The 26,595-nt window shown below is 40.3% G+C and overlaps 2 protein-coding genes across 7 annotated transcripts in view; both read right to left on the bottom strand.

Moving 5' to 3' along the window:
• The window catches only part of LOC105477325 (deoxycytidine kinase), a 30,295-nt gene extending 18,086 nt beyond the window's left edge, over positions 1-12,209 (bottom strand). The window contains exons 1-2 of the mRNA XM_011733792.2: positions 11,874-12,209; positions 7,263-7,378 (exon numbers count right to left, since the gene is read on the bottom strand). Of these exons, the coding sequence (XP_011732094.2) occupies positions 7,263-7,378; positions 11,874-11,964 (207 nt within the window). The 5' untranslated portion in view covers positions 11,965-12,209. The remainder of the gene's footprint in view (positions 1-7,262; positions 7,379-11,873) is intronic.
• A 5,702-nt stretch (positions 12,210-17,911) lies between these two features.
• LOC105477327 (MOB kinase activator 1B) overlaps positions 17,912-26,595 on the bottom strand; it is an 84,456-nt gene continuing 75,772 nt past the window's right edge. For all 6 annotated transcript variants that reach the window (XM_011733799.3, XM_011733800.3, XM_071093491.1 and 3 more), the window contains one exon: positions 17,912-24,696. In XM_011733799.3, coding sequence (XP_011732101.1) covers positions 24,619-24,696 — 78 coding nt within the window. In that variant the 3' untranslated portion in view covers positions 17,912-24,618. The remainder of the gene's footprint in view (positions 24,697-26,595) is intronic.

Genomic DNA, 26,595 nt, shown 5'->3' with positions numbered 1-26,595 from the left:
TTAAAAACTTTTAGATTCCCGGGCAAGATGGCCGAATAGGAACAGATCTGGTCTGCAGCTCCCAGTGAGACCAATGCAGAACACGGGTGATTTCTGCATTTCCAACTGAAGTACCCAATTCATCTCACTGGGACTGGTTATACAGTGGGTGCAGCCCACGGAGGGCAAGCAGAAGCAGGATGGGGCATCGCCTCACCTGGGAAGTGCAAGGGGTGGGGGAACTCCCTCCCCTAGCCAAGGGAAGCCTTGAGGGATGGTGCTATCCAGCCCAGATACTAGGCTTTTCCCACAGTCTTCAAAACCCGCAGATCAGGAGATTCCCTCGGGTGCCTACACCACAAGGGCCCTGGTTTTCAAGCACAAAACTGGGCGGCCATTTGGGCAGACATGGAGCTAGCTGCAGGAGTTTTTTTCATACTCCAGTGGCGCCTGGAATGCCAGTGACACAGAACCATTTACTCTCCTAGAAAGGGGGCTGAAGTCAGGGAGCCTAGTGGTCTTGCTCAACAGATCCCACCCCCACGGAGCCCAGCAAGCTAAGATCCACTAGCTTGAAATTCTCACTGCCAGCACAGCAGTCTGAAGTTGACCTGGGACGCTCCACTTCGTGGGGGGAGGGGCGTCCGCTCTTACTGAGGCTTCAGTAGGCGGTTTTCCCCTCACAGTGTAAATAAAACCACCTGGAAGTTTGAGCTGGGCGGACCCCACCACAACTTGGCAAAGCCCTGTAGCCAGACTGCCTCTCTAGACTCCTCCTTTCTGGGCAGGGCATTTCTGAAAGAAAAGCAGCAGCCCCAGTCAGGGACGTATAGATCAAACTCCCATCTCCCTAGGACAGAGCACCTGGGGAAAGGGGCAGCTGTGAGTGCAGCCTCAGGGGACTTAAACATTCCTGCCTGCTGGCTCTGAAGAGAGCAGTGGAATTCCCAGCGCAGCGCTCGAGCTCTACTAAGGGACAGGCAGCATCCTCAAGAGGGTCCATGACTCCCGTGCCTCCTGACTAGGACACACCTCCCAGCAGGGATCGGCAGACACCTCATACAGGAGAGCTCCGGCTGGCATCTGGCAGGTGCCCCTCTGGGACAAAGCTTCCAAAGGAAGGAGCAGGCAGCAATCTTTGCTGTTCTGCAGCCTCCGCTGGTGATACTCAGGCAAACAGGATCTGGAGTGGACCTCCAGCAAACTCCAGCAGACCTGCAGCAGAGAGGCCTGTTAGAAGGAAACTAACAAACAAAAAGCAATAGCATCAACATTAACAAAAAGGACAATCACGCAAAATCCCCATCTGAGGTTCACCAACATCAAAGACCAAAGTAGATAAATCCACAAAGATAAGGAAAAGCCAGTGCGAAAAGGCTAAAAATTCCAAAAACCAGAATGTTTTTTCTCCTCCAAAGGACCACAACTCCTCACCAGCAAGAGAACAAAGCTGGACGGAGAATAAGTGTGACGAATTGACAGAAGTAGGCTTCAGAAGGTGGGTTAAAACAAACTCCACTGAGCTAAAGGAGCATGTTCTGACCCAATGCAAGGAACTAAGAACCTTGATAAATGGCTACCGGAACTGCTAACTAGAATAACCAGTTTACAGAAGAACATAAATGACCTGATGGAGCTGAAAAACACAGCACAAGAACTTAGTGAAGCATACACAAGTGTCAATAGCCAAATCGATTAAGTGGAAAAAAGAATATCAGAAACTGAAGATAAACTTAATAAAAATAAAGCGTGACAATAAGATTAGAGAAAACAGAATGAAAAGAAACAAAGTCTCCCAAAAAATATGGGACCATGTGAAAAGACCAAACCTAGTTTGACTGGTGTACCTGAAACTGACGGGGAGAGTGGAACCAAGCTGGAAAACACACTTCAGGATTATTATCCAGGAGAACTTCTCCAACCTAGCAATTCAGGCCAACATTCAAATTCAGGAAATAAAGAGAACATCACAAAGATGCTCCCTGAGAACAGCAACCCCAGGACACATAATCGTGAGATTCACCAAGATTAAAATAAAGGAAAAAATGTCAAGGGCAGTCAGAGAGAAAGGTTAGGTTACCCACAAAGGGAAGCCCATCAGACTAACAGTGGATCTCTCTGCAGAAACCCTACATGCCAGAAGAGAGTGTAGACTAACATTCAACATTCTTAAGGAAAAGAATTTTCAACCCAGAATTTCATATCCAGTCAAACTAAGCTTCACAAGTGAAGGAGAAATAAAATCCGTTACAGACAAGCAAATGCTGAGGGATTTTGTCGCTACCACGCCTGCCTTACAAGAGCTCCTGAAGGAAGCATTAAATATGGAAAGGAAAAACCGGTACCAGCCACTGCAAAAACATACCAAAATGTAAAGACAACTGACACTATGAAGAAACTGCATCAACTAATGGGCAAAATAACCAGCTAGCATCATAATAACAGGATCAAATTCACACATAACAATATTAACCTTAAATGTAAATGGGCTAAATAGCCCAATTGAAAGACACAGACTGGCAAATTAGATAGAATCAAGATCCATCAGTGTGCAGTCTTCAGGAGTCACATCTCACATGCAAAGACACAGAAAGGCTATAAAGGGATGGAGGGAGATTTACCAAGCTAATGGAAAGCAAAAAAAAAAGGGGGCTGCAATCGTAATCTCTGATAAAATAGACTTTAAATCAAGAAAGATGAAAAAAGACAAAGAAGGGCATTACATAATGGTAAAGGGATCAATGCAACAAGAAGAGCTAACTATCCTAAATATATATGCACCCAATACAGGAGCACCCAGATTCATAATGCAAGTTCTTAGAAACCTACAAAGAGACTTAGACTTCCACATAATAACAGTGGGAGACTTTAACAACCCACTGTCAATATTAGGTCAACAAGACAGAAAATTAACAAGGATATTCAGGACTTGAACTCAGCTGTGGACCAAGCGGACCTAAAAGACATCCATAGAACTCCCTACCCAAATCAACAGAATATACATTCTTCTCAGTAACACAATGCACTTACCCTAAAATTGACCACATAATTGGAAGTAAAACATTCCTCAGCAAATGCAAAAGAATGGAAATCATAACAGTCTGTCAGACCACACTGCAATCAAAGTAGAACTCAGGATTAAGAAACTCACTCAAAACTGCACAACTACATGGAAACTGAACAACCTGCTCCTCAATGACTACTGGGTAAATAACAAAATTAGGGCAGAAATAAATAAGTTATTTGAAACCAATGAGAACAAAGACGTAACGTACCACAATCTCTGGGACACAGCTAAAGTAGTGTTTAGAGGGAAATTTATAGCACTAAATGCCCACAAGAAAGCAGGAAAGATCTAAAATCGACACCCTAACATCACAATTAAAAGAACTAGAGAAGCAAGAGCAAACAAATTCAAAAGCTAGCAGAAGACAAGAAATAACTAAGATCAGAGCAGAACTGAAGGAGATAGAGACATGAAAAACTCTTAAAAAAAAAAAAAATCAATGAATCCAGGAGCTGGTTCTTCGAAAAGATTAACAAAATATATAGACCACTAGACAGACTAATAAAGAAGAAAAGAGGGAAGAATCAAATAGACACAATAAAGGATCACCACTGATCCCACAGAAATACAAACTACCATGAGAGAACACTATAAACACCTCCAAGCAAATAAGCTAGAAAATCTAGAAGAAATGGATAAATTCCTGGACATATACGCCCTCCCAAGATTAAACCAAGTAGAACTCGAATCCCTGAATAGGCCAATAACAAGTTCTGAAATTGAGGCAGTAATATCCTACCAACCAAAAAAAGCCCAGGACCAGAGAGATTCACAGCTGAATTCTACCAGAGGTACAAAGAGGAGGTGGTACCATTCCTTCTGAAACTATTCCAAACAACAGAAAAAGAGGGACTCCTCCCTAACTCATTTTTTGAGGCCAGCATCATCCTAACACAAAAACCTGGCAGAGACACAACAAAAAAAGAAAATTTCAGGCCAATATCCCTGATAAACATTGATGTGAAAATCCTCAATAAAATACTGGCAAACCGAATCCAGCAGCACATTAAAAAGCTTATTCATCACGATTAAGTCAGCTTCATCCCTGGGATGCAGGGCTGGTTCAACATATGCAAATCAATTAACGTAATCCATCACATAAACAGAACCAGTGACAAAAACCGCATGATTATCTCAATAGATGCAGAAAAGGCCTTCGACAAAATTCAACATCCCTTCATGCTAAAAACTCTCAATAAACTAGGTATTGATGAAACATATCTCAAAATAATAAGAGCTATTTATGACAAACCCACAACCAATACCATTCCCTTTGAAAACCGGCACAAGACAAGGATGCCATCTCTCACCACTCCTATTCAATATAGTATTGGAAGGTCTGGCCAGGGCAATCAGGCAAGAGAAAGAAATAAAGGTATTCAAATAGGAAGAGGGGAAGTAAATTATCTCTGTTTGCAGATGACATGATTGTATATTTAGAAAACCCCATCGTCTCAGCCCAAAAACCCCTTATGGTGATAAGCAACTTCAGTAAAGTCTCAGGATACAAAACCAATGGACAAAAATCACAAGCATTCCCATACACCAATAATAGACAGAGAGCCAAATCATGAGTGAATTCCCATTCACAATTGTTTTACAAAGAGAATAAAATACCTAGGAATACAACTTACAATGGATGTGAAGGACCTCTTCAAGGAGAACTACAAACCACTGCTCAAGGAAATAAGAGAGGACACAAACAAATGGAAAAACATTCCACGCTCATAGATAGGAAAAATCAATATCATGAAAATGGCCATACTGCCCAAAGTAATTTATAGATTCAATGCTATTCCCATCAAGCTACCATTGACTTTCTTCACAGAATTAGAAAAAACTACCTTAAATTTAATATGGAACCAAAAAAGAGCCCATATAGCCAAGACAATCCTAAGCAAATAGAACAAAGCTTGAGGCATCACACTACCTGACTTCAAACTATACTACAAGGCTACAGTAACCAAAATGGCATGGTACTGGTACCAAAACAGATATATAGACCAAAATATAGAACACAGCCCTCAGAAATACCACCACACATCTACAGCCATCTGATCTTTGACAAATCTGACAAAAACAAGCAATGGGAAAAGGATTCCCTATTTAATAAATGGTGTTGGGAAAACTGGCTAGCCATATGCAGAAAACTGAAACTGGACCCCTTCCTTACACCTTATACAAAAATTAACTCAAGATGGATTAAAGATTTAATCATAAGACCTAAAATCATAAAAACGCTAGAAGAAAACATACGCAATACCATTCAGGACAGAGGCATGGGCAAAGACTTCATGACTAAAATACCAAAAGCAGTGGTAACAAAAGTCAAAATTGACAAATGAGATCTAATTAAACTAAAGAGCTTCCGCACAGCAAAAGAAACTATCATCCAAGTAAACAGGCAACCTACAAAATGGGAGAAAATTTTTGCAATCTACCCATCAGACAAAGGGCTAATATCCAGAATCTACAAAGAACTCAAACAAATTTACAGGAAAAAAAAAAAAACAAGAAAAACCATCAAAAAGTGGGTGAAGGATATGAACAGACACTTTTCAAAAGAAGATATTTATGCAGCCAATAAACATATGAAAAAAAGCTCATCATCACTGGTCATTAGAGAAATGCAAATCGAGACCACAATGAGATACCATCTCACACCAGTTAGAATAGTGATCATTAAAAAGTCAGGAAACAAGAGATGTTGGAGAGGATATGGAGAAATAGGAATGCTTTTACACCGTTAGTGGGAGTGTAAATTAGTCCAACCACTGTGGAAGACAGTGTGGCGATTCCTCAAGGATCTAGAACCAGAAATACCATTTGACCCAGCAATCCCATTACTGGGTATATACCCAAAGGATTATAAATCATTCTGCCATAAAGACACATGCAGATGTATGTTTATTGCAGCACTATTCACAATAGCAAAGACTGGGAACCAACTGAAATGCCCATCAATGATTGACTGGATAAAGAAAATGTGGCACATATACACTAAGGGATACTATGCAGCCCTAAAAAAAGAATGAGTTCATGTCCTTTGCAGGGACATGGATGAAGCTGGAAACCATCATTCTCAGCAAGCTAACACATGAACAGGAAACCAAAGACCGCATGTTCTAACTTGTAAGTGGGAGTTGAACAATGAGAACACATGGGCACAGGGAGGGGAACATCACACACCAGGGGTCGGTGGGGTGGGAGGCAAGGGGAGGGATAGCACTAGGAGAAATACCTAATGTAGATGACGGGCTGATGGGTGCAGCAAACCATCATGGCACGTGTATACCTATGTAACAAACCTGCACATTCTGCACATGTATCCCAGAACTTAAAGTATAACAAAAAAAAAAAAAGAAATTTTTATGAAAAAGAAAACTTTAAACTTTACTTGTGCATAAATCTTGAATGCACAGCTTGATAAATTTTACTTTCCTTTTTTTTTTTTGAGACAGTGTGTCATTCTGTCACCCAGGCTGGAGCACAGTGGTGCCATCTGAGCTCAATGCAACCTCTGCCACCTGGGTTCAAGAAATTCTCCTACCTCAGCTTTACGAGTAGGTGGGATGCAGGTATCCACCACCACGTTTGGCTAAGTTTTGTATTTTTAGTAGAGATGGCATTTCACCATGTTAACCAGGCTAGTCTTGAACTCCTCACCTAAAGTGATCCGCCCGCCTCAGCCTCCCAAAATGCTGGGATTACAAGCGTGAGCCACCAACCCCGGCCTCAATGAATGTTTATACATACAGTCACCCCTCAGTATCCTCAAGAATTGATTCCAGGTTCCACACAGATACCAACATCCATAGATGTTCAAGTCCTTTATGTAAAATAGTGTAATATCTGCATATACCCTGTGCACATCCTCCCAAATAGTATAAATCATCTCTAGATTACTTATAATACTTAATACAATGTAAATGCTATATGAACAGTAATCCTGTATTATTTTCATTATTTTTTATTTTTGTATTGTTTATTTTTTTCTGAATATTTTCTATTAATGACTGGTTGAATCCCCAGATCCGAAACCCACTGATATGGAGAGCCAACTGTATATATATCCATGTAACTACCACCTAGATGAAGATACAGACCTAAAGTGAGATTTGAAAAGTTTTATTGAAAAAGAAAAAAGCCAAGAGATTAAGTACTACTGCTCCTCTAAACCAAAAGGCTTTTATCTACTTAAATTTTATTTTCATACCTCAAATTCATCTTGAGTACTTTGAACATTGCACCATCTGGCAACAGGTTCAGGAACCACTTCCCAATCTTCACACACTTGTTTAAGGATATTCACAAATGTTGACTTCCCTGCAGCTGTTGTGAGGAAAGATAAAATTGAGGAAGAAAAGTTGTCAGGAAAAAAAGATGTTAAATAGTCATTAGCTTCTGCAAGATTTACAATAGTGAGCAACACAAAAAACCCAAAACATTCAATTTTCTCAACTTTATATTTCTTTAAAAGAAAATTAAAAGGCCCCCCTGCCCAATTTCATTAAGCACATTTGTTTTTTATTATGTTTAGTTTAACAATACATTATATTTAGTAGTAGGGACAGTCTTGACCTAGAAGTAATACTCCTAATGGCCACCACACCCTTTATATCTGAAGTCAGCAAATGTGGTTGTATCAGACATCTCTGGTTAGCATAATGTTCTCTCTCTTTCCCTGTGTGCGTGCACACACACACACAGATGAACATATAAATAACTTCATATACTTATAAGCAAAGCTTCCTCTTCCTTATAAATTAGATCCATGGAGAGTAGAAAGAACTTACCTTTGGCTTGCAGAACTATATTTAAATCTAGGACATTAGACAGGGCAATAGAAAGGAAGAAAAACCTGTAAGAACTCTAAAGAATCATACACAGAGAAAAAAAAGGAGTGAGGCAGTAAATAAGAAGGTGACACAGAGAGACAGTTCAGAAGAAAAACACAAAGTAAATTGGATCCAGAGGAGAGGAGAAAAACGTTTAAAGATAAACTGGATGACAATTAGATTTAATCATGGGAAAAACACTGGCCACCAAAATTTAGTATGGAGAGCAGAAGCTTAGGAACTGTATGGCATTTAGAAGAATGTTAAGTGGAAGTGGAAGCATATAGAAAGAACACCTCACATTCACTAAGCTAGATGGAAGAGGGAAAGGAGAACATGATATTCAGAAAGAGCACTCAAGGAACAAATCAAAAAATTAGGCATCCACCAGAGTCGGAAAGCACTTAAGGCTAGAGCATTCAACTTTCTTCTGACACTACTTACAAGCAGAAAAATTCATGTGGTCATACTTAAAAAGTCTAAGAGTAAAAATGGTTACATTTAGTTCAACCAGAGTAATAACAGTTAGCTAGAGCTGCCAATCAGACTAACATGTCTAGTTCCTTAACTTTTTGGGGGGAAGTGGGAGCTAGAAAATAAGCTAATTATTAAATTAATTTTCTATGAAGGCAAAGGAGAAAAAGAACCAAAGACACTGATGTTAATACTTTTAAAATCATGGAAACTAACAGAATTCCTAATGCCAAGCAGGCGTTATAATGCTGAAAGTCATTCTGAACATACTACTAAAATGAGAAGCAGGTAAGTCCTCCATCCATCTAACATAAGGGAACATTTGAATAACACAGAACATAAGAAGATGGGTTATATAAATATAAAACTAAAACGACCAAGTTCAAATTCTAGGAAGAATAGAGGAATTGCAAAATAGTTTACGCACAGCTTAACAATTTGTGCATTTATTGCTTATTTGGATCTGACAAATAAGGTGAAGAGGACATGAACAAAAGTGCAAGACCAATAATAAACAGTAACTAACAAAGTCTCAGTGTCAGGGAGACGAAAAATAGCAAGGAACATGCTCCATCTAAACACCAATTGCTGTCATACAGAAATGCAGGCCTGGTGTTAACAGATCTTCAGATTTTTCAAAAGCCAATAATTTAACTGTTTATGGGAAATCTCAAAATGTTTTCAAGTTAGCAACAAATTTAATTTATTTTTCTTTAGACACAGGGTCTCACTCTGTAGCCCAGGCTGTAGGGCAGTGGCACAACCACAGCTCGTGGCAGCCTCAAACTATAGGTCTCAAGAGATCCTCCAACTCAGCCTCCTGAGTAGCTAGGACTAAAGGTGCATGCTACCACAACTGGTCTTTTTTTTTTTTTTTTTTTTTTTTTTGAGAGAGTCTCACTCTGTCACCTAGGCTGGAGTGCAGTGGTGCCATCTCAGTTCACTGCAACTTCTGCCTCCCAGACTCAAGCGATCCTCCCACATCAGCATCAGCCTCCTGAGTAGCTGGAGCTATAGGTGTGATTCACCGAGCCTGGCCTTATTTTTTTTTTTTTATTTTTTTTTTTCTTAGAGACTAGTTCTCTCTATGTTGCCATGCTGGTCTCAGACTCTTGGACTCAAGCAATCCTCCCGCCTCAGCCTCCCAAAGGACGGGGATTACAAGCCTGAGCCACTGGGCACTAAAATTTTTTTTCAACCTGTGCAGGCCAATATTGTGCAATTGCAGCTATGGGTTTGCAACTCCTTTCAGTGTAGGTAAAGGCGAAATCAATGAAGAATTTTTAAGCAGGGGATAACACATGAGATTTGCATACAAAAAGACCGCTGCAGAAGTAGTTAAGAGAAACTGGAGATGGGATGAAATATTAGGAAATTATTTCAGCTGCTGAGAAGATTAAAGATGCTTTGAGGAAAGATTTCTAAATATGATACTACCTAACTGGATTAGAGAGAGGGAAAGTGGATGAAGGTATTGTGGTATTAATCCGAGGGGTTATTCATTCAACTTTACTTTTTTGTTTTGTTTTTGTGTTTTTAACAGAGTCTTGCTCTGTCACCCAGGCTGGAGTGCAGTAGTGTGAGCATGGCTCACTGTGGCCTTGATCTTTGGGCTCAAGCAATCCTCCTGCCTTAGCCTCCTGAGTAGCTGGGACCACAGGCACACCAGCACATGCAGCTAATTTTTTAATTTTTTTTTGGAGATGAGTTCTCACTATGTTGCCCAGGCTGGTCTCAAACTCCTGGATTCAAGTGATCCTCTTGCCTAAGTCTCCCAAAATCCTGGGATTACAAGTATAAGCCACCATGCCCTGCCTCAAATTTACTTTTCAGATGGCTTTGTTCAGCCACTTTCTCCTGTCTTTATGGTCTTCTTTATTCAGTAAGCAACTGTCAGGGGTTCCATACTAGTAAACATGCACCGTCAAATAACTTACATTGCTAAGTATATTATATGGTCTTTCTACTGGTGCCTTAATTATGGAGCAATGAAATAAGAAGTCCTCTTTGAGAATGTATTTTTTTTCTATTGATTTGAATACTAAGCATCTGCCTGCCTTGTCTTTTTCAAGAAGGTACAGTGCTTTGAATGTGGTAAGAATTTTTAAAAATTTGCTGTATGCATGAATGACCAGCACCCAACCTGGAGCTAAAAAAATTAAAAAAAAAAAAAAAAAAATCTATCAAAACAGGAAGTTTCAGGGGTAGGTTTCCTGAGGTTGGAAATACAGAAGAATCGGACGTTGGTGTGTATCTTGCAAAATGACAGGCATGGCCTAGTCTTAGCACCCCATCTGAGTTAACAGAAACGTTAGTGGTCTTCAAATCATAATCCAATGTTTACTTGGATGTGGAGTAAGGGGTGAGGAATTGCATGCTATTAAGATCATAAAAGACCTCTTTTCTTGTACTCGAATGTTTCGAGTTTCGTTAATAATATAGCTAAAATAATGTTTCGGTAATAACATAGCTAAAAAACTGTAAACAACCCAGAGGTCCACAACTAGAAAATCGATAAACGATGGTACATCCATGCAATGGAATACTACTCAGCAATAAAAAAAAAAAAAAAAAAATACAGACACAAGTAACATGAATGAATTTCTTTTTTTTTTTTTGAGACGGAGTCATGCTCTGTCGCCCAGGCTGGAGTGCAGTGGCCGGATCTCAGCTCACTGCAAGCTCCGCCTCCCGGGTTCACGCCATTCTCCTGCCTCAGCCTCCCAAGTAGCTGGGACTACAGGCGCCCGCCACCTCGCCCGGCTAGTTTTTTGTATTTTTAGTAGAGACGGGGTTTCACCGTGTTAGCCAGGATGGTCTCGATCTCCTGACCTCGTGATCCGCCCGTCTCGGCCTCCCAAAGTGCTGGGATTACAGGCTTGAGCCACCGCGCCCGGCCACATGAATGAATTTCAAAAGCATTATGCTAAATGAAAGACGCCAGACACAAAAGGCGATATAGCCTATGATTCCATTTATATGGCATTCTGGAAAAGGCAACACTTGCAGGGATAGAAATCAAATCAGTGGGTGCCAGGGAATAGGAAGGGTGGAGGGGGCTGACTACAAAGGAGCAGGTAGGAACTTTCTGAGGTGATGAAAATGTTCTGTATTTCGATCGTGGTGATAGTAAAACGCATAATGTTTGTCAAACCTCATAAAAGAGTACACCTAAAAAGGGTGAATTTAATGTAAGTTACACCTCAAGAAATCTGATACCCTTCCCCCGCTTCCCTTTGCGAGTTCCCAACAAAGAGGGCGCAGAGGCTCAAAGCGCGCCTCACAGAGACCACAGGCCTGGCGCCCAGTCTGACTCCGGGGACCGCAGTCACCCCGTGGCGCGGGAGGGAAGGGAAGGAAGCTCTGGGTGGGAAAGGAAGCCGAGGGCGCGTCCACACGGCCAGGCTGGAGGGAAAGCCCTCACCGAGGAGCTGCACAGAGATGCGGCGAAGGGAAGCTTCAGCCACTGCCGCGACACCCCAGCCTTGCGTCCCACATTTCTGGAGGCTCCTTACCGATGTTCCCTTCGATGGAGATTTTCTTGATGCGGGTCCCCTCAGAGCTGGCTGAGAGAGACGGGCAGCTTCTCTTGGGCGGGGTGGCCATTCCTTAGTCTTGTGGCGGCCCAGAGCGCGTCCAGCAGAGAGGGCTGGGAGGCGGCCACAGGTACGCGCACTGGAGCTCGCGGCGCAGCCGAGGCAGATCCCGACCTGCCCCGTCCGCTAGTGAGCTCACAGGCCCGCCGGCGGGTGTCGGGGTTTGACTTTGGCGCGCGGAGGCAGCTGAGGACAGGGGCGGGCCTGTGGCGTGGCCCCGCCCTCCTCAACCCACCGATCTCTGGTTGCCCCTCGGCCCTAGCCCGCCTCCAGCGCGACTCCCCGCGTGCGCGCTTCGCACGCCACGTCACGTGGAGGCCGGGGCGGGGCCGCGCGTGTGGCGGAAGGCCTCTACCCTCGCAGCCAGGCGCCCGGGCGGGGCGCTGGAAGAGGTTCCGGAGTCGGGTGGGGAGGAAGGGTGGACGCCAGAGGCCTGAGGGCATTGGAGGACAGGGGGCGTCATCTGCAGTGGGCCGTGCCAGGCTTTGGAAAACCCGCCTCTCCAGTGGGCCTGCTGGAGATGAACAGACGCGTCTGGACAGAACTGGATAGACTTAAAGCTTTGAACTCATCAGGGGAGAAGGCACTGTGTGGTAGGAAAATCAAATGGATTTACCCTGGCTTCTCAGCCTAGAGGAAGACCATGAAGCGAAGTTCCGCCCTCGGGAATCGCACTGCCCACTTAGAGAGCCAGGCTCTCTTCCTCTATGTGCTTTTCATTAATTCAGTCTAGTGGCGAAGATACTGTCATTAGCCCATTTACCTACTAGTGGGAAAACAGGCACTGGGAGGCTGCTTGTTCCAAGTGTCAAAGTCAATAAGTGAAACTGGGATGGGAATTTAGGTAGTCAGATGCCACCCACGGGAAGCCTTTCCAGATCTCCCATACCGCTTTCCATTTGATTTGGATGCACGACCATGCTGCATAGAAGTCAGCACGTTGGGTAGGTAGGTTTCTGTTCGGCTGTTAGCCTGCCTAACACCTGGCACATAGGTAACAAAATGTACTGTATGTTGAATTTTTGAATGCCTACTTATGTGCCATGTACTCTGCTGGGACAAACGCAGTGTAGGATTTGTCCCAGCTCGATGAGTGCATTTTTAGTCAGGATAAAGACCTAATGAGGCAAGAGACTAGGGAATTAGGGTAACCAAGGGTTAAGGCATAAGCAAAAGAACAGCAGGTGCAGCCAGTTCTAGGCAATACTAGGCAGCATACAGGCCACACCTTCACTCCTGTGATTACAAGACAAAAGTTTCCGCCGGGCGTGGTGGCTCACGCCTGTAATCCAGCACTTTGGGAGACCGAGGCGGGCGGATCACGAGGTCAGGAGATCGAGACCATCCTGGCTAACACGGTGAAACCCCGTCTCTACCGAAAATACAAAAAATTAGCCGGGCGTGGTGGTGGGCGCCTGTAGTCCCAGCTACTCCGGAGGCTGAGGCAGGAGAATGGCGTGAACCCGGGAGGCGGAGCTTGCAGTGAGCCAAGATCGCGCCACTGCACTCCAGCCTGGGCGACAGAGCGAGACTCTGTCTCAAAAAAAAAAAAAAAAAAAAAAAGACAAGTTTCCGCATCAGCCTGCTTTTCTCAGCCATCTCCATTTCAGCCTCTGATTGGTCGCAGGCCAATCTTTCATAGGGTGTAATCAATTGCCTAGGGGTCTATCAAATTCTTTTAGCCTAGTAAACCTTAAGAACACTGCAGTTGGGACTCTTGAAGGACTTCCTTCGCTTCAATAAATTTTGTGCTTTTGTTACTCCGTTTTGTTGCTTTGTCTTTCGTTGCTTCCTTCTTTTGTTGCTTTGTTTCTACGTTTTGTTCAATTCTTCAACACGCCAAGAAGCCAGACAATTCAGAGTCAAGACTTCCCATTCAGTAACACTAATAAACCGGATATTACCCAGTCTAGAAGTTATCTGGTCCAAATTGTCTACAGAAACCAAAGGCCTTGCTATTCTTTTTTTACACTGCAACTACCATGAGACCTGAAAAGGATCTAAATGTGTAGCCAAAAGGGGAAAATGGTGACTCCATCCTCAGAAATAAAGAGCAGAAATTAAATCTGAATCCTTGGCGATCACATTTTCCAGGATTAAACAGCAAGTATCATTCTATGTAACTGCCCTATATTACTGTTATGCAATTATTTTGTATGTATTACTTTTACTTATCCCCATAGTGATTAATAGCAAGATCCTAGGAATCTAAAAGGCCTGAATAGTTGTCATCAGGTATAGCAAGGAAGTTGGGAGAAAGGTGCTGGGGAAGCTACTAGCTATCACATTCCACCGCCAAGCTTGGGGGAAAACTCCTGAAATGGTAATACTGGCGGCTACCGAGAGAAGGAAGGCAAGTCTTTGAGACATTCAACAGGGAAGCAGAGCTGGTCCTGGATGCATGTCATAAAGAGGCTTGGGGTTCCAAGAAGTAGAAATCTCCAAGTGTGGTTTCCACAAAAAAGACCCACACAGGAAGTATCTTAAAATGATGAAGAGTTTAAGCACTGGAAAATGAAAGATGTCAAACACCAGTTCTACCAGTTTCTGGCTGTGAAAACTTGAATTCATCTAAGCTTAAGAGTATACTTTGAAAAATACAAATGTGGGAGGCCAAGGCGGGTGAATCGCTTGAGCCCAGGAGTTTGAGACTAGCCTGGGCAACATGGCAAAACTCTGTCTCTACAAAAACTACAAAAATTAGCTGGGCGCCTGTAGTCCCAACTATTTGGGAGGCTGAGGTGGGAGAATTACCGAAGCCAGGGAGTCAAGGCTGCAGTAAGCCAAGATCATGCCACTGTACTCCAGTGAGACCCTGTCTCAAGTAACAACAAAGTAAATGGGGGAAGCAAAGAATCTAGCTTTTTTTGGCATTAAGTCCAGCATAATTTCCCATTTTCCTACATGACCTGGGGGTACACAAGGAGAGACAGGGAAAAGCACTTTTCAAAACACCTTCTTGATTTTTGGTCCACAATCTCTTATCTAAAACCCTGGCAGCCAGATGTTTCAGAATTTAAAACTTCTAGAAAAGATTTTTAGAAAAGAAATTCAAAACTTTGGAACTGGCTGGGTGCAGTGGCTCATGCCTGTAATCCCAGCACTTTGGGAGGCTGCGGCAGGTGGATTCCTTGAGCTCAGGAATTCGAGACCAACCAGGGAAACATGGTGAAACTCACAGAAAAAATACAAAAATTAGCTGGTTGTGGTGCCACGCACCTGTAGTCCCAGCTACACGGGAGGCTGAGGTGGGAGGATGGCTTGGGCCTGCAAAGTTTTAGCTTTAGTGAGCTATGATCGCACCACTGCATGCCAGCCTGAGTGACACAGCAGCAAGACCCCATCTCAAAAATAAAATTTGGAATCCAAAGTTAAGAAATACAGTGCATATACTGTATATATTAAGTAAGCACCCCCACTCCCCCTGCAGAGGTGTTACATCAAATGCACTAATATTTTGCAGTGAAACATAAAGAGTGTTAACATTAAGTGGGATAAAGACTATTAACATCTGGTCAGATTATGTTTGCACTAAATTCAAAAAAAAAAAAAACAAACTTTTGGGGCCAAGCACAGTGGCTCATGCCTGTAATCCCAACACTGTGGGAGGCCAAGATAGACAGATTACCTGCGTCAGGAGTTCAAGACCAGCCTGGCCAACATGGCGAAACCCTGTCTCTACTAAAGATACAAAAACTAGCCGGGCATGGGGGCGTGTGCCTGTAATCCCAGCTACTCGGGAGGCTGAGGCTGGAGAATCGCTTGAACCCAGGAGGCGGAAGTTGCAGTAAGCCAAGATCACGCCACTGCACTCCAGCCTGGGTGAGAGAGTGAGACCCCGTCTCAAAAACAAACAACAACAACAAAAAAAACTTTGGTTTTCTGAGCTTTTCAGGTTTTGAAACTGCAGATAAGAGACAGGACACAGAGCACCCAGCCAGTCATGAGTGTGCTGCCACCTTAATCCTTTCTTGCCAGAAATTTTACTACTCCTTCAATTTGGGAATTCTTTTTCTCCTATGGGAATTCTAGTCTAACTAAAGAACGAGACAGGGTCCTGACTGACAACATACAGGTTTATTAGGAAAACTAAATCAAATCAGAAAATAATAAAAAGAAAAAATAAGAGACCCTGAACATTGATAGTAAGTAGTGGTTACACAGCCCATGAGTTTGTCTACACAAACGCAATGACTTCTGTAAAATGATTTTTATCAACTTAGTAAGTTGGTTATAAATTTCCCCTTGTAATCTTCATTAGTGCCTAGAAAACGGGGTACAGAAGCAATCATAAATGCAAGAGTGGGAGTCAGGGTGCTTCCTGCAAATCTGAAATCTGAAAGCAAAATAACATACTAGAAGAGCATAGAAGTCATCAGATGTATATAGCTTAGCAAAGAAAACTGTTTTGCTACATGCTTGTAAAGTGGATTGAGGTCATCAAGAAAATGTGACACTGTATTCATCATGCTGTAATAGGAGCATGTACAATTTCTTAGTAAAACTTCTACTAAACATGGTTGTTTAAACTTGAGGAATAATTAGAATCTTTGTGTTGCAAAATGCCCATTGCAGATGTTATGAGGGATTAACAACTTATAATACATTTAGTACAATAGAGGTAAATGAACCTAATTATCAAAATGTAGATAATTTTACAATACATATTTCTTTACACACAATAAATGAATAACAGGGTGTTATTTTTTATTTTTTGAGACGGAGTCTCACGCTGTCGCCCAGGTTGGAGTACAGTGGTGCAATCTCGGCTCACTGCAACCTCCGCCTCCCGGGTTCAAGATTCTCCTGCCTCAGCCTCCCCAGTAACTGGGACAACAGGCACACACCTGTGCCCGGCTGATTTTTTAATATATTTTTTAGTAGAGACGGGGTTTCCCTACATTGGCCAGGCTGGTCTCAAACTCCTGACCTCGTGATCCACCCGCCTCAGCCTCCCAAAGTGCTGGGATTACAGGTGTGAGCCACCATGCCCGGCCCACAGGGCGTTTTTATAGCATGCAGACACCGTCCACAACAGCACTGGCTAGCATTTCAACTAGTCTTTCTCCCAAGTATCATTAGTGACTTTGAGCAACTGTGGCTACTACCATTAAATATTCTTAACCTAAAGATTCAAACACAAATGCCTCTAACATAAATACTTCTGATACTCTGAGAAGACTTCTAAAATACACATTTTGGCCGGGCATGATGGCTCATGTCTGTAACTCCAGCACTTTGGAAGGCCTAAATAAGACCAGCCTGGCCAACATGGTGAAACTCTGTCTCTACTAAAAATACAAAAAAATAGCCAGACATAGTGGCATATGCCTGTAATCCCAGCAACTTGGGAGGCTCAGGCAGGAGAATCACTTGAACCCAGGAGGTGGAGGTTGCAGTGAGCTGAGATCGTGCCACTGCACTCCAGCCTGGGCAACAGAGCAAGACTCCATCCCTAAAATAAAAAATAAAATAAAATACACATTTCCTTTTTGGAACTTTGTAAATGATTCACCAATATTGTTTATTAATATTCCTTAATGATCTATAATGAAGACAAAAAAATAATAGCTTGATGAAAAGGTCAACAAATGATTATTACTGTGCTAACTGTTCTCACTGTAGTAATAGTATATATTACAGAAAACATACACCTGCACACGGCAGAATAAAGAAAAAAGTGAAAAAAGGAAAACAAAAACACTGGTTTCAAGTTCAGGCATAGTAGGGTTTTAAAACCCTAATCCAAATCAGTGATTTGTACAATTTCTGAGCTTTAGTTTTCTAAGGTGTTAAGACACTGAGATACTAATTTCCCAGGTTGTTGTGAACATTACAGAAAGAATGCCTAATATTTTAAATGTTCAACATATTCCATATGCCCTCAATATTTCCCTTGGAATGTGTTTGGTGTGGGAAAGCCTATAGCAAAAATAAACAGTAATGCAAAGTCAGGATTCATGGCCAAACATAACTATTTATTCATTTTTTTCTTAAAAACATTGAGTTTCTTCTTTTAAAAAAAAACAAACACCTAGAATTTAAATATTTCCCATCCCATCACATACAAGTCTGTATACATTATTTACATCTTTTGAATAAAACATATTACAGATTTTCTGACATTCAGTATCCCTTTTTAAACAAAAATGAAGCGATTAAACTTTGATCAGTGACAATCACAATTTGCATAATCTGGCACAGTTTGTAATATAGCGCCTATGTTGAATTTCATAACTTAGACTATTTTTCCCCTTCTACTTCATTATAAGAGAAAAACTGTCTCCATGAGAGTAGTTCCCTGTCTTTATGCACTCTCCTCAATACTTGTACAGTGTAAATGCTGCCCTTATTCTTACATTACTTGGTACTGACAATATTCCTCCGCTTTTGTCTTCAGAAATGATTTCTATTTGAATTTTAAGTGTTCTCATATATACTGTTTTCTCTTTCAACCTAGATTTCATGATATTGTTCCTAGTGGTAATTCTAAGTAGTAACTTAAACTTATAGGAAAAGTTCAAATAAAACATCAAGTAAGTGTTTCCTACAAGATTAGTGCCCTCACCACCCTGGTTATACATGTACAATAATAACAAATACAAGTTAGTGGCTGCAAAAAAAACTATTTTCTCTAAAAACAGTCATTTCTGCCAAACAATTTAAGGAGCAAAGCATCATTAAAATGAAAATGCACTAATCTTTTTTATAACCTGCACAATTAAGTATTTCAGAAAAATAAAAACTTGTGCAAAATGGTAAGAAACACCACCTATACAAATTTAATATTAAATCAGACGAGAACATGAATCTACAAATAAAAACAATATTAATATATGGAGAAATTAAATATTGAAATTTTGACTTTGTATCACTAATAATCTCAGCTTCAGTGAAATAATTTAAAGAAAGCTGTCAAACACTAATTTCCTAAACAAACTGAAACCTATGAATTGACAGTAAATACTTCAGAATCTCTAACAATAAAGACCTGCAAAATCAGCCTAATTATTTTCCAGTGTGTGTGTTACACTCACAGTGGAAAAACACACTGCTGGAAAAAGCCAGTGATTTTACTATCTACCTTTGAGAACTGTAGCCCAAAATTTTCAATTATTTAGTTCTATATGCAGAAAAAGTTGTATTACATTTGCAAAACTGATTTTTGTATTTTCTCTCTTTTGTCAAAATGTGAATCAGTTCAGCTACAAGTGACAGACATACAGAGCAGTTTTATACCTTCAAACTGAATTATTCTCTGTGATTAGCCTATTAGGAAAGCCTTAAAAATTCAAAATCATCTCTGGTCAGAATTTTTGTTACATCTTCAAATTAAACTTTTCCATTAAATCTTAAGATAGCTTTACTGCTAAACATTTATATCATACACAATTAAGCTGATAGCTGAACAACAGTGATTTCCATGGTAAATTTTAATATTACAACAAAACTCTGATATTTAAATTATTTAAGAGTAGTCCTTCAAGTGTTTCTAAGAATTGGTATATATTCTTTAATTTCAAAATAAGCTTAAAGTAGAAATCTGTGTTTTTAAGAATTGGTAGATTCGCCGGGCGCGGTGGCTCAAGCCTGTAATCCCAGCACTTTGGGAGGCCGAGACGGGCGGATCACGAGGTCAGGAGATCGAGACCATCCTGGCGAACACGGTGAAACCCCGTCTCTACTAAAAAATACAAAAAACTAGCCGGGCGAGGCGGCGGGCGCCTGTAGTCCCAGCTACTCGGGAGGCTGAGGCAGGAGAATGGCGTAAACCCGGGAGGCGGAGCTTGCAGTGAGCTGAGATCCGGCCACTGCACTCCAGCCCGGGCGACAGAGCCAGACTCCGTCTCAAAAAAAAAAAAAAAAAAAAAAAAAAAAAAAGAATTGGTAGATTCTTTAATATCCCAGATAAATTTCAAAATAAAGTAAGTTTTCTTATTGGTATGCAGTCAAATTTCCAAATTGTAAAATACTTTTGGTCCCACATCTTTTAAAAAGACATTAAAAATTATAAATGTATGAAAAGGTTACACAATTCTAAATATTTTGTGATATGTAGGCTTAAAACTCAGTATAATTAGTAGATGAAACTTATTCCAATTTCTTTGTACAATAATCACCAGTCTTTCATTAAAGTCAAATTGTTCATCTGAGTAAAAACATTTTTTTAAAAAATGGCAGTAAAGGCTGTTGTTTCCTTAAACTACTTCTATCTTAAATATTGGATCCATTTTCCCATAGTATCCATTCAATCAATACTATCCTACAGTAGTCAAAATTAAATTGAAAAGTTTTCACAAAAAGGAATAAAAATAGAAAACAAGTTCTAGAGAAAGGACTTGTATTTTTCCATTATTAATATATCTAAGGTAATTAAGGTAAGGTAATTAAGCTGAATTTTTTTAAAAAGTAAAACCTCCACATCCAAGTGATATTTTCCACTTCAAAATAGTGACATCAGGAAACTATTATTTTATTCAATGATGCTACCAATGCTTAAAACATTCTCTTGTGCAAATTCGGAAATTATGGCACTTTTCTTTGAACTTCCCTAATGGTTTCCCTCTCAGAAAAGAGCCAAGTTTAAATTACAGTTGAGCTGATGATTAAGATAGGTCATACTGGCTGGCTGTGGTGGCTCACACCTGTAATCCCAGCACTTTGGGAGGCTGGGGAGGGCGGATCACTTGAGGTCAGGAGTTTGAGACCAGCCTGGCCAATATGTTGAAACGCCATCTCTACTAAAAATACAAAAATTAGCCAGGTGTGGTGCTGCCTGTAATCCCAGCTACCTGGGAGGCTGAGGCAGGAAAACTGTTTGAACCCAGGAGGTGGAGGTTGCAGTGAGCTGAGATCATGCCATTGCACTCCAGCCTGGGCAACAGAGCAAGACTCCGTGTCAAAAAAATAATAGGTCATATAAGCTGCCAAAAGTGTTTGGTGCAACTAAAATGATGAAATTGATTTTCCTGCATAATAAAAAACTGCTTTTCACGTCATGCTCTAGAAGAGTTCCAAAAACATTACACTTTTGCAGTATAGCTGGAACAAACAGTGTTCCCAAAAGAACCACTCTGAAGATCAACTCTCATTTGGATGTTAAGGCATGACTTATTCACCTTACAAAGTAAGTTCTACAACTCAATATTTGTATCTCACATATTCTACCATTTCAGTGGTTATCAAAACCTCTCTCAGAGAGGGGTAAACAAAAGTATAAATGAAATGTTGTTTTGCTATTTTTCCTTAAGCAAGGAAAATGCTAATACATAAAATGGAGTCTGGTGGTTATATATATAATAAATATCCGCATCATCTCTATTTCCTGATAAGAGATTGTAGTGTTTTATCCATACTGATAAGCCAGGCAGTAACTCAGTCTGAGATATATTATACACAAAACATATCATCTCCTGCCTAATACATTTTATGGTGACCATTTAGAATTTACAAATGACTAACAGAGGAAAGGTAGAGACTGCAATTAAAAATCTTCCAATTTAAGCTAAATTAACCTCCAAAACCTCTACCAGCAACTAATGTGCTTGTTATTTTAGTGCAGTCTAATGCCATGGTTTTTAAGGGAAAGGGAATAATCAAGTCAGCAAATGAAAGCCAGTAGCACCATCTACTGCTAATTAAAATATTTTCACTCTTTTTGTTATTAATTTCTCTCTAGCACCACTACTCCATCAATTAAAGTAATTCTAAAACATTGCTTCATATCAACATTTAACCAAAAAAAGCATTGTGTGTGACAATAATACTATGTTAACTTACTACTTTATATTTTATGGGATGCTTTTATCAAAGGATAAGAAAACCAACTGTTGCTTTATAGCTATGTATTAATATAGAGCACAAGGGGGAAAATAATTATCTTGGTTACTTACAAATTAATTGAAGAAATCCAAAATGAATCCAATAGACATTTATCAGCGAACTCTGCTGCAGAACAAAGTATTGATCCTTATATTTAAAAGGGCATCTTACTAACTTTCATGGGAACCAACCAAATCAAATCAACCTTTTATTACATCAGTTCTTTCACTTTCTGATTTTTTCCTTACTTGTACCCATGTAACACCATGTGCAATGCCAGGCCTCTCCCCTAGAGAACTGCTATGCTTTGTTAACATATATACACATATACACATATCCTTACTTCCCAGTGACTGTGATTAAAGAAATACTCTAAGCAGGCACCTGAGATTCTGGCACAGTGAAAACTAACTATGTACATATAGTGGGAAAGTAGGTCTTACTACTAAAAATAAGTACAGTGTACTACTGTATAAGGCTTGAAAGGGCAAGATTAATTTTTCACTATTCTCTCTACACTTGGCTACTGCAACTCCTTTGTTATTAGATAGATATGAACTCAAATACAATATGGAAGACTGAGTAATTCTGTGCTTCATTTTCCTATATAGACAAGACTCGAAATCACCTCACAAATTTTATTTCTGAATCAACCCATAATGATTCATATTATCTATCTGAAAATAAAAAGATTTAAGGATATTAACTAGCTCTGACTGCAGTTTATAAATAAGCTTTACCAATAAATGTCCAATATATTTAACTCTACCAGACTTTCCTGTTACTTCTACTGTTGGTACTCGGTGAATAATTCCTAGAAATGAAGTGGAGAAAAAGGCAGTTTCTAGTCAACATAATTGTAATGGCATTAAATTGTATCACTGCTCTACTTGTTAATGGCAAAACAAATTGATTTAATTTAGTTTCTTTTCTACTGAGTGTTTTTAATCTATACTATTTAAGGGCAAGCATTTCTTCCTAGATGTGAAAAAGGTGTATATTTCAACTGAAGGAAGGGTATATATTTCTAACTGAAGACAGAAGAGCTATTGGAAATGACAAAACTAAAACTGGATTTCTAAAAAGGGTATTTCTCTAGAATAAAACTGAAAGAAAAAATTAATATTCTAAAAACTTAAGTTTCTGAACTTGTTATTTATGGTAATAATTCACTAGAAAGTCATGATGAATAAAATTTAAAAGTTAGGCCGGGCGTGGTGGCTCAAGCCTGTAATCCCAGCACTTTGGGAGGCCGAGACGGGCGGATCACGAGGTCAGGAGATCGAGACCATCCTGGCTAACACGGTGAAACCCCGTCTCTACTAAAAAAAAATACAAAAAACTAGCCGGGCGAGGTGGCGGGCGCCTGTGGTCCCAGCTACTCGGGAGGCTGAGGCAGGAGAATGGCGTAAACCCGGGAGGCAGAGCTTGCAGTGAGCCGAGATCCGGCCACTGCACTCCAGCCTGGGCGGCAGAGCGAGACTCCGTCTCAAAAAAAAAAAAAAAAAAAAAAAAATTTAAAAGTTAATAACTACTGAATTAGCATTTTTCATTATCTGATATCACTGCAAAGAAAAACATTTCCTTTCACAGTGGAAAAACCAGAAGTCAGAATGCTTCAAACTGGGCCTACAATAACCAAAGAAGGTATGGTATCATCTTAAAATGACAGGCAAACATCAGCTCCATTCACTGAATGGAAATGCTAAGAAGTGATCAATTTCCCCCAACAGTCCTTAAATTCCATGTTTAATGTCTGTACCTAAAATTAGTAATTTATTTTTAACTTCTCATGGAAGTTGATTCCTAAATGGAAGTCTCTAAGACTTTGTTTATAAGTAATTGATTAAAATCTGCACGCCATTCTATTCAAAGGTTTTCAGACAAAACTTTCTAGAACTTGACTCCCCATCCCTAACTCCCCATACAAACATCTCCATGCCCCCAGCCAAATACACATTCCTATCCCCTCCTCTTCAAAGTAGAAGGGAATTCTGCAGACTTATGGCTCATTTGGCAATTGCTAGGAAACCTCACAGTTCAGCATCACCTCTGAAGATGGCAATCCTATAGATAACCTGAATTTTTACATCTACAGTGCAGTCAACGTGTAGAAAGAAGCCAAAATGTAATACATTTCAACATCCTCAAGTTTCAGTATCGCAGATATCAAGAGGTGGGAAAAGACCTGCTTGTAGAGCTTTAAGCATTGTTGAACATAATATATTACCATCAATATAAAATATAATTAAGAAATATTTTTTATGTTCTACATGCATACCTTTACAAATTCTGTTTCTTCAAAGCAGTAAAGGCTGGAGATCACCATATTAGGTAAACTATGGCTTTTATCATAGATATTTTACAACATGCACCAGTAAGTGCCCTGGGTAGTAATCCTAATATTGTTTCAAGCCCTGTTCAGTTCTATATCTATGCTTTGCACCTCAGAAGTGAGCCTGCCAAGGCACTTAAAAACATAAGTCGTTTGGGGACTTCAAAAATGGGCAATTTATACCACACAGAAACCAATCCATCGGCAGTTCAATCAATAAGCACTTTCTTGCAGCACACAATATTATTTAAAAACTCCTCAAGCAACCAAAACCAAGTCCACTAAGATAAATTTACCCTTAATCAAATGTATAGAGAATGGTTCTTGGCTTCCCCTAGCAATCGAATATGGTTTCATATAATCAGAATAAAGAAAAAGGAACCCAAACAAGCCCCCGCCCCCAAACCTAGGACAAAAACAATCCAGATAAAAACAAAATATAACAAAAACCCCAATACACTCCACACTGCTTCATTTGAGGAACAATGTGCACAGTTCTGCATCCTTTTATCTGTCCTTTGAGGTGAGTTTTTCAATCAGTTCTTGGAGTGGTGCAAGTTCTCTTCTATCAATAAGGTTGAATTCCTACGCATGATAAAGAAAGGCAGAATAAATAGCAAAAACATTATTTGCATCTTATTCCAAAGTAAATTACCATGAACATTTGTTGGAAATTAGCTTTTGAAGTCAATAAAAGTAGATTATTTTTTTCCTTGTTCACTAGGTCTGTGTCTTGGGTAAATCACTTAACCACTCCTGATGTTATGTTTTTCCATCTGTGACATTAGGATAAATCCCCCTACCTCATAAAATTATTGTGGGGGACTAAATGTGATAGTGGATGTTAACTACTTCATGTAATGCCTGACATAAAGTAACAATAAATGGGAATTGCTGCTTCCTACTGAAAGGAATGATCTGAACACCATTTAAGTACAGTCAACTAAGTAGAGACACACACACAAAAAACACTAGCATCTCAGGCAAACTCAGCATTATATGAAAAGCCAAAATCTGGTTACAAACTAACGTATTTGCAAGCTATCATAAGATATGGTAAGAAAATAACATGAATATGGTTGGATCCACAAATGACAAGTACTGTGAAGAACAAATGAGAAAACCTGAATTTAATTTGTGCTCCTTTAGAAATTCCACCCCCGTCATTCTGAAGTTCACTTCTGAATAGATTTCCCCTGAACTATAAACTATAAGGCTAGTAAATAGAGGCTTGTCTACATTTCTGATCTTCTGCTGCCATGGTAAGGCACTCTCAGCTTCCAATTTAATTTATTAGCATCTATCATGTGCCAAGCACTACAGTTAAATACTGGAGAGAAGCATTAGGGGGTATTTAATAGCAGGACCACGCCTAAGATTTGTAGAGTCTGGGCCAAGTCATATATCATATGACTAAATTACTAAAATTTATATTAAGGTAGGATGTTGTTAAGAAAACATGTTCTATCCTCCTACCTTAACAAATATACTTTCACAACAACCAGGAGAACAGATTCAAACTTAGAATTCTCCAGACTCCTCAGGATTCTGCACTGGAAAGTAGTGACATGAGGAAAGCCAGCCCCGGGTGCCTGGCCCTTAGAAAACCTCCCTGCTTTTCCAACCCCATCCACCCTGCACCTCAGGAGGTCTCATATACGATTGTGGACACTTTGGGTAATGTCCACATTCCCTCTGAAACAGCTGCCATCAGCTACCCCTCAGGCCTAGAGGTATACATATCAAGAGACGGGACCTGACCTCAAAAGAATGGAGCCCAGGAAAAGATGCATGGAGACCATGGAAATACATTTTGGACCATGTGGACAGATAATTCTGAGTTTCGGGTACCCAAGCAAGCAACAGAAGGGATTTAGGTAGGTATATTCTTAGCCCTATGGATTCCTCGCTCTGTGGGGAGGGGTGCAGGCTGTAGAAGGACCACAGCACTTATCTCGAAATTGTGGGGTCCAAGGCCAGTGCCCCCCTTACTTAATCAAACGGTGATACTGCATAACTAATGGACCTACCTTTAAGAAGTTCACAGTGTCGTGAGATACAAACAGGATCAGATGTGGTAAATGCTGTGTATCGATCCCTTGCTACTTGCTAAGAGTTGGGAAACACAGTGTAAGATCACTGAGTCAAGTAAAATTAACCCTTCTGGAGGGAGAATATACTCTCTTAAACCACCATAACCTCAACTTTAGCAATCATGTTCTGCCTAAACCAAACATAGATGCAAACTTTAGGACAACATTTTCTTTGTTCCTTAGTTCTGGACATGGGATACCACAGTAAAGTAACTGTTAAGAGCAACAGTTTTGGCAAGTTACAATCTCCTAAAGTATGTTTATATAGGTAAAATGTATGCCTTCAGTGTGAGGAGTGTGTACAGGGGGAAGATGGATACATTATTTCTTAAAAGAACTGGGGAAGTGGCAACGACATTTATAAATATATGCCTATAGATATACAAAAACA

Source organism: Macaca nemestrina, chromosome 3 (assembly GCF_043159975.1).
Source record: "Macaca nemestrina isolate mMacNem1 chromosome 3, mMacNem.hap1, whole genome shotgun sequence".
In the NCBI taxonomy this organism is placed as follows: domain Eukaryota; kingdom Metazoa; phylum Chordata; class Mammalia; order Primates; family Cercopithecidae; genus Macaca; species Macaca nemestrina.
This window is presented reverse-complemented; position numbering and strand designations above follow the sequence as displayed.